At 39.7% G+C, this 8,601-nt stretch overlaps 1 protein-coding gene across 1 annotated transcript; it reads left to right on the top strand.

Moving 5' to 3' along the window:
- The first annotated feature begins 1,288 nt into the window (after nucleotides 1–1,288).
- On the top strand, nucleotides 1,289–2,742 carry c5h15orf61 (chromosome 5 C15orf61 homolog). The gene is made up of 2 exons (XM_033635679.2): nucleotides 1,289–2,072; nucleotides 2,179–2,742. Exons 1-2 carry the CDS (start codon nucleotides 1,730–1,732, stop codon nucleotides 2,304–2,306), a joined length of 471 nt encoding a protein of 156 aa, XP_033491570.1. The 5' UTR covers nucleotides 1,289–1,729; the 3' UTR covers nucleotides 2,307–2,742.
- The last annotated feature ends 5,859 nt before the right edge of the window (nucleotides 2,743–8,601 follow it).

Below are 8,601 nucleotides of genomic sequence, written 5' to 3'. Positions count from 1 at the left end.
ACAGTTGATGAGAAAGTGACTGATGTTGGCTGTAAGGTGATGGCCAAAGGACTTTTTCTGTAAGTTAACAATATTTATTATTTTATCACAGAAATTTTATGAAATTATGTGCTAACTTGCAAATGTTGTAGGCTGTTTATTACTATTACTTATTGTGATTTGTGAATTTGATTTTTTTTTTTTTATTCCATGTTTTACATTTAAGTAGTAGTGCAGATTAACCACTAATGTCAAGATTGCAGATGGATTATTTGCAATAAATACACACATTTGCATCAGGGATATATGTGTTTTTATTTATTTCATCCAGGTATCAGGTGGCATAGTTTAGTTGATCTAGAAGGCTAAATGCAGCCTGGGTCTTCTCCTGCATTACTACATCCAGACAAAGGGACACAACTTCAAAAGGCTTTTCTACAGGTAATAATTAATGTCATGTATTGTTCTTCATAGTCATATTGTTTTCAGGAGTTAGTTGTAAATTGTAAACGTCTGCAAGGCTGTAATTTGCTTTCAGATTAGTTGAATTTATGAATGTTGGCATTCACACACATTTTGCTGTGCTCTGTATTCAGCTGGTTTGAAGAGATCAAACATAGCTGATATCTCACAAACCACCCAGATTTCTACATATACAATATATATGTGTTTCTTTTTATCTGAAAGCCCATAATATGTACTGCTTGACTTTATGTGTTTGCTTTATGTCGCCCACTATCTGTATTACATCTGGCTGTTCAGGAGAAAGTTTGGTGTAGCTGTGGCGTTTGTGGACTGCTGTCCATGGTGCTGATCCCCTGCAGACTACTGTACAATAATTAGAAATATTTCAACATAACATTGTCTTTTTGTGGACTATTTTGTACTTAAAGGAGGAGGCTGCCGGTCAGGAGCCCAACAAAAACTCTTATTACCACTGGAGTCAGTGGTAATAAAAATTGCAATGGGTTTATTTGAAGCAACTGTTGTAATCAAGTTCATCATACTTACAATATTTCAATAAGTATGGTAAATATAAAAAGAAGGGGAGGGGAGTATTTTCTCCAGCATGTAATTCATTACATAAACACATATTGAAGTGGTGTGAAGTTTTTCTAAATTGATAAACTAAAGAAGCTGATTCTGATTTTAACCTTTGTTGTTTCATAGGCTGGCCTGGTGTGAGAATAGTGTGAGATGAATGGTCACACAGGACACATGAGTAACATCCGGTGAACAGGTGAGCAATTAAAAATAAAATGCAAGTAGTAGTCGGTGGTTCTGTTGAGGAGGAACGACTGTGCAGCGCTATGTTTCCAGTCGGAAGACTTTAGCAGGAGTACCAGGTCAGAGCTAACACCGTAGAATGAAAGCTAACGCGCAAGGAGAGCTTCTCTCTACACAGGTCTCTGAACTGGTTAAGAATAAATTGAGTGTATGTGTTCAGCATGTGTATCCGGACATGTGGCTCTGTGTAGCGGATTATATTCAGCAGAATCACTGTTTAGCTCACAAACAGAGACTGTCCTGTTTGCTAGCATTGGCTCACATTAGCTGCTCATGTAACTTGTCCTGTGTGCAGCGCTGCTTTGAAGGACGTGTAGATACAGCATGTTTGCTTTTGTGCATCAGCTGGTTTAAAAACGTTGGTACATTTCATCTATGTCCAGTCAGAGCTCTGTCTGTGAGTAATTTTCATGCAGTCCAGCTGCTAAAACATAAATAGCAGCAGGTGAATCACTCACAAGTCATGAAGGAGGTTTTAAGGAAGGTGCACAGCATCTTTTTAAAGATCGTCCTGTTACCGAGCACACTTGGTAGGACAGGCCCTCGGCCGGCTGCCTCAGAGGTGTTGACCTGCCACCTGCTGCAGCGGAAACTCCCACCGTGGACCTCATACTGTGTCCGCTACAGCTCCGTTCACAATGACCAGTTTGGACTGTCAAACTTTAACTGGAGTGTCCAGGGATCCAACTATCAGATACTGAGGACAGGCTGCTTCCCCTTTATAAAGTATCACTGTACCAAAGCGCCGCCACAGAACCTGGACTTTGAGGACAAGTTTTTCACCATGTTGAAAGCTCTTAATCTGGGTCAGTAGATACATTTAATGCTCTAACTTATTGCTATGAAATACAGATTATATTTTATTTAGAAACACTACAGATACTACTTAACCACTGTGTCCTTTTGTTGCAGGCATCCCATGTTTGGCCTACGGCATTGGTTGCTGGATGGTGGTGGGAGCTCAGGAAACAGTGCAGACAAGTGCTGGACCTGTCACCGTCTATTTCGCCTACAAAGAAGACGAAGGCGCACAGCACTAAACTGAACAAAGCACTATTTTTATTTTGAGAGTGTTTTCAAGAGACTCATCTCGTCCAAGCTGCTGTATTTATAAGTGATGTTCAGGTGGACCTACTGACACAAGTGTCATCTTGTGTCACCGGCGCTCCTGTTGTCTGACTGCACAGGTTCATTTGTGTTTAATAATTTAAGGTTTAAAAGTTGCAGCGCAGGAGTCAGTTATGCATGTTATTACACTGACATACAATACTGACAGTGTTTGTTCGGAAAGCTAACTTTCCATTAAAGATTAATGGAAAGTTTAGGATTTCTCGAAGAATAGACTGTTTGACACAGCGTCTTTTCCTGGATGTTTTCATGGTGATGTTGAGGAACATCTTCAGTGCATGTGTCCTCAGAGTCAGTACACTGTAAAAGTATATTTTTGCAACAGATATTAAAGTGTATGAAATGACAGATGTTTAGACTGTAGTGTTTTTGTCTTTTTTAAAGATATTTTTTGGGCATTTTTAAGCCTTTAATTGATAGGACAGACAAGTGTGAAAGGGGGAGAGGGGGAGAGAGAGGGAGTGACATGCAGCAAAGGGCCACAGGCTGGATTCGAACCTGGGCCCCTGCGGCAGTAGCCTTGTACATGGGGCGCCTGCTCTACCACCAAGCCACCGACGCCCCTGACTGTAGTGGTTTTTAACGCTATCTGTGTGTGTCATAAGGGTCAGCCAGCTTCTCAAGATGGAAAAAAAGTGATGACAAACAAGATAGCTTTTCATTTAAAGCCCAAGTCTTACGAATTATTAATAATTCATATGAGTGATACCAAGTGGCATTATTTATTTGACACTGCCATGACTTCTACTTCATTCTGTGTGACAAATACAGGAATTTAAATAACCCTGGCTCATTTATTTAAAGGTAAATTAGTGATCACTCTCCATGCAACAGATAGTCAATAGTGTTAGAGGAAAAACCAGTGACAAGACAGGTCTGATAAAATAGGTTTTAATTACCAAAGTGTGGCCTTTGTATAGAGACAGCTACATCCCTTCCTTCAGGCCTCCACTGGCCTTTGATTTCTGGTAATGTGCTTTGCTGACAGAGCACACTTACCCATGCTGCAGAGTACTGCTCCCTCGGAGAGGCAGGTTGACAAACTGCCATATTGATTTCCTCACTCCTCAGCATCTCCTACTAATAGCATTTATCAGCGACCTCAATTTTCTGGCCTTGGCCTCTTCATTTTTAGCAACAATGAAACCGAAGGAATCATTTCTTGTCGTACATGTACATCAATGCACCCTTTGACCTTATTTGCACTTGAAGGCTACAATATCGGCCTACATGTTGTTCAAGATGTACCACCTCTTCTTGAGTGTCCTGTTTTGTAAATATGCTTATCCTGTGCAAGAACGTTTAACAGGGTGATTAAATTTAATATAAATATATATCAATAATTGTTCCTTCCTCATGCTTTTAAGGAAGGAATCAGCAAAGGTGTAGGTTTTAGGAGGGAGGCAGACCAATATTTAGAACATGTGCATTTGTCTGAGTAGCAAAGGCTATTTATTTTGACGAAATTAAAGACATTTACACCATAAATTGATGCAGAAAATGCACAAGAATGCACAATATTCAGTGTTTGATGCTCTGGCGGAGGACCCCCAAACATCCAGATTCATATGCACCCCCCTAATGTTAAATTGAAACCTACACCCATGGGAATCTGCATTCATTTGTAGGCCTAACCAGCACTTACACTAGCACCACCATTGCCTCTTTTACACCAAGAAAGAAAAAAGAAAACTCTTTCCTTTGCTGAAGCAAGCACACTAATTACTGGATGAGAAATTAAACAGATATTTAAAGTCCCTGGATGTACAGTAATTTGCATTTTTCTAAGCAATGTAACCTTCGTTGTGTAAATAAATGTCCAAACCTCATGCAGAATTCATACACAAAATCCTCTTAAACAGCGTGATGACACCACACTATCTCTTAATCATACTAATTGCCTTGAACACGGAACATTTAGACACACTTATGGAAATCTGATCCATAGTATCAGGCTGCACTTAAATCCCCCTCCTTTCATTTCCAGCCTTTCATCAGGACTGAAAGTGTGCATGGGGAATGCTCAGGCAACCATGTCTTAATTACTCATTGACCCTTTGACCTACGAGCTGCATTGATACCGCCGTACGGCCAGACACAATTGCATGGGGTTGCAACTCACTGCAGCTTTGTGTGCGGCTATTACAGGATGATGTGAGTCAGTGAAATCTAAACTGTGGAGCATGTGAGTACATTGTATTCGTTTTCAGGGCTTCACCTTTGAGTCACTCTAAACTGCAGGGGAGGGCACCCCTTCAGCTCTGGCGGAGGCTTAGCGTTACACATCGAACCTCTGTCACCGCCAGTTCAGGTTTAGGGTATCTGGACTGCAAATGAGCTGCTGTAAATTAAGAAAATATATCAGCATTTGGTGCGAGATTGATGCCTTTTAATAGCTGTGGTAGTCTAGTCCTGTATTGAAGTGTCTAAATTACCCAACACACATCTAATGTGGTAATGAACAAAGAATTAATGCCTGTTTGGCAAGTTTAATTGCATGCTGAAGCTGGTAATAAGTTTTGTCAAGGTGAAATCTTTAAATACTTGTACTGTTTAGAATTTAGGTAAGTAAAGCAAAACAAGTGCTGAAATGGAGTGTAGTGTTGCTGTAAATTGTTAATGTTCAACAGTGAAATTGCTAATCAACTTGCAGAGACTTGTAATTATCTTCTAATTAGCTAATAAGTTCTCAGTTTCTTCAGTGCAAAAAAAAAAAAAGAAAAAAAAATAGCACAAACCATGTTCATCTTCTTGAAATAGTTGATGCGGCCAATTCTTAAATCAATTATTTAGCAGGAAAGTCACAGCAGTTTTTTTTCCTCTGTCATATAGATATATAGCTTGGCAGAAACAATTATTGTGTGAACAACCCCTGCAGCTAATACTGGCGAGGTTATCATTATTAAGCCTCTGGATCGGCCACCAGCGCCGTGGAAGCGCTTGCTCCACGAGCAGCAGGGGTACCGGAGCCATCACTCAGATCACTTTAAGGATCACACTGGAATTACATCTCAATGCAGAGGTGTCAGCCAACGTTGTCACAATATTCTCTGAGAAATGGCACTTTTTGAATTACAATGTGACAACAGAAACATGAAGCTCATTACTTTTCAGCTAGAAGCATCTCCAGGTGCAGACATATGTACACTTTGATCAGCTTTAAAAGGTAATTCTTACTTAAAGAAGTATTTTACCACTGGAAAGATGGTCTTTTCATAAACCGGGGAATCTGTGCAGTAGAGGGATGCAAATACTTTTGATATTGGGGCTATATGACCAGAAAAAAAAAAAAACAGGAAAAAAAGGGATGTGGCATTTGCTTTTGCTCAAGACGTAGAAAACCTGCAACTACCAGAATGCACTGCGCCACACCGGACCAATAAATGCTCCCAACATAATGCAAGTTTGGCTGTTTTTCCACAGGAAACAATATGGTGGCCAGCTGGGGCCTGTATCACGACGTGAGATCAACCTTTCCTGGGTTACCCAGACCTATCCTGGGTTGACTAACCCTAACAATGGCAATCAAGATAATCGGTATCACGACGCTGGATATCAACTCGGTAACTCAACCCAGGGTTGCTTTATCAAGAGCTGTGAACACGCACGCAGTGGACAAATCACAATCATGAGAGAAGCGCAGCGTCACTGAGCGTCCTCACAGAGCGCCCTATGTGTGGAGAAAAAAAGTATGTGAGTATCAGAGATTAATTCTACTAAAATATGAGGAAGAGAAAAACAACATTACAGAAAAGGCCAACACCGTGGTGGCTGCAGGAGGAGGAAACATGCGTGACAACGCATAACAGGATGAATAATGTTTAGTTTTAGTTTAGATTAGTTTATTTGCACATAATGTTAAAAATAAAATTTACAAGAATAAAAAAAGAAAAGTACTGGAGAGGTTAGAAGCCACTAAAAGCTTATCAAAGAAATTCCCCTGTCAAAACATCAATGAAATCACATAGCCTAATAGAGAAGAAAAAAAAACGGGTGAGGAAAGAAGAAAGAGAGGAGGAGAGAGGGAAAAATCAAGACTAAATAAGGTAGCAAATAAAATGATGTGTAGGTTAAATTACTCATCACTGGTTCAAGTATCTACAGTACCTGTACCTGTACATCTGACACTGATCACACCCTTGAATCCCATGAAATCAATGCTGCGCAGATGAATTGCGTTGTATTACAATTATCGTCTAACATCATTGCGTCTGATAAATTGGTCTTCTTTGTCATAACGTTATATATGCTACAATAAAGCTTAAAGCTGACGCCACAATTAAATCATATCAACACCAAACTGATAGTCTGAATAAAATCATCCTGATATTGAGCTGTGTTAGAAATTAACAGCTGCGCAAAAATGTACCTAGTCTCCCTCTTTAAAAAACAAAAAGGAAAATCCCTCAAACACCATGAAGTGTAGACATGATAGGCTACTTTCCACATTTCCAGCAGCAAAGCTGTCAATTAGGCCCATTATCTTTAACAGGGATCATTTCCTCCAACAACAAAAAAATGTTGGCACTAATTAATGGTGCTATTAAGTGTCCACAAATGATCAGTTTCTTTCTTATGAAGGGGTGGGATGAAATTTCAACTTCTTTCCACTCCTTTTTGACCAATCTTTTCATTGTCTGTTGTTGTTGCTTTCTTTTCTTTTTTAATGTTCAAAATACACTTTCAAATCAAAATCAATCAAAATAATTAAACTTCCCATCATGACTGGGCTGCATTTCTGTCAGCGGAGTCATTTTTTTCCGAACAGCTGATTGGCCAGTGGGTGGTGCTTTTCTATAGGATCAGATTCAACTCTGAACTTACCCTGCTCCGGAGCAGGATAGCCGTTCAGAGTAAGTTACCATGGTGATCTACCCCGATAAGAACTGAACCGGCTTCGTGAGACCGAAAACCCAGGGTTAACCCTGAAATTACCTCGCTAAGACATTAATCCTGCTTCGTGATACAGGCCCCTGGTAACAAGCGAACATGAATAACAGTTAAACAATAAACAAATATATGTTTCTGAAAACAACTGAGGCAAGAAATAGGCAACACAGTGACAGAATCTTGATTTATATTCAAACAATTGCTTTGTTTCAATTTAAGATCAGAGTTTTTTTCTGCCTCTGTTTTTACAGTACAGGAAACAATGTGGCACCCACATCATGTTCACAAACTCTCATATTACAGCCAAACAGTGCACTAAAATATGTTTCTGAAGACATATAGGGCAATAAATAGGCAGTGCAATAAAAGAACCTTGGTTCATATTTGATCAGTGCTGCTTTGTTTTATTGTTTGATCTCAGTTTTTTCAGCCTCTGTTTTTATAGTACAGGAAACAGTATGACGCCCACTTCTTATTCACAAATTCTCGTATTACAGCCAAACAGTGCACTAAAATATGTTTCTGAAGACATTTAGGGCAAGAAATAGGCAGTGCAGTAAAAGAACCTTGGTTCATATTTGATCAGTGCTGCTTTGTTTTAATGTTTGATCTCAGTTTTTTCAGCCTGTTTTTATAGTACAGGAAACAGTATGACGCCCACTTCTTATTCACAAATTCTCGTATTACAGCCAAACAGTGCACTAAAATATCTGTCTGAAGACATTTGAGGCGAGAAATTCGCAACACAGTAACAGAATCTTGGTTTATATTTGATCAGCACTGCCTAGTTTTGCCATTTGATCTGTGTTTGAGAAAGAGAGAGGTGGGTCTCTCTCTTGATCCGCTTCTATACTCTTTGTGTCTGCGGTGGCAGGCATACCAAAATCAAAGTAACTGTAAAAGAAGGAAAGCACATAGTGTCAGTGACAGCATTCATATATGGCATAGGAGCCAGAGTTTGGTGCCACTTCTGTTGAAGTCAGTGGGTCGGGCACGGCAAATTCCCCTATAACCCATCATGTCTTTGTCTTGTCAACTATGACTGCAAAATCCTTCCATAAGATCATTAAGAGTTTAAAGATGTCTTAGGTATTGGGAGTGTCCCATGATTCAGGACAATTGGATAACATTTGACTTCTCGTTCTAACTTTGAGTTCTGCCTGAGGCTGTATGTTCTCACTGACCCACAAATGACATCTGACTGTGGAGCCAGGGACTTTATTTAGACCAGTATAATGGTGGGAAAGCAAATTATAATGAGAAACTAGAGGAAACCAGGTGAGCCATCTCTTATATCAAAAGTTGTATCATATGAAC

This window comes from Epinephelus lanceolatus, chromosome 5, assembly GCF_041903045.1.
Source record: "Epinephelus lanceolatus isolate andai-2023 chromosome 5, ASM4190304v1, whole genome shotgun sequence".
Lineage (NCBI taxonomy): Eukaryota > Metazoa > Chordata > Actinopteri > Perciformes > Serranidae > Epinephelus > Epinephelus lanceolatus.
The sequence above is the reverse complement of the archived record's forward strand: the minus strand, read 5'-3'. Positions and strand labels throughout refer to the sequence as shown.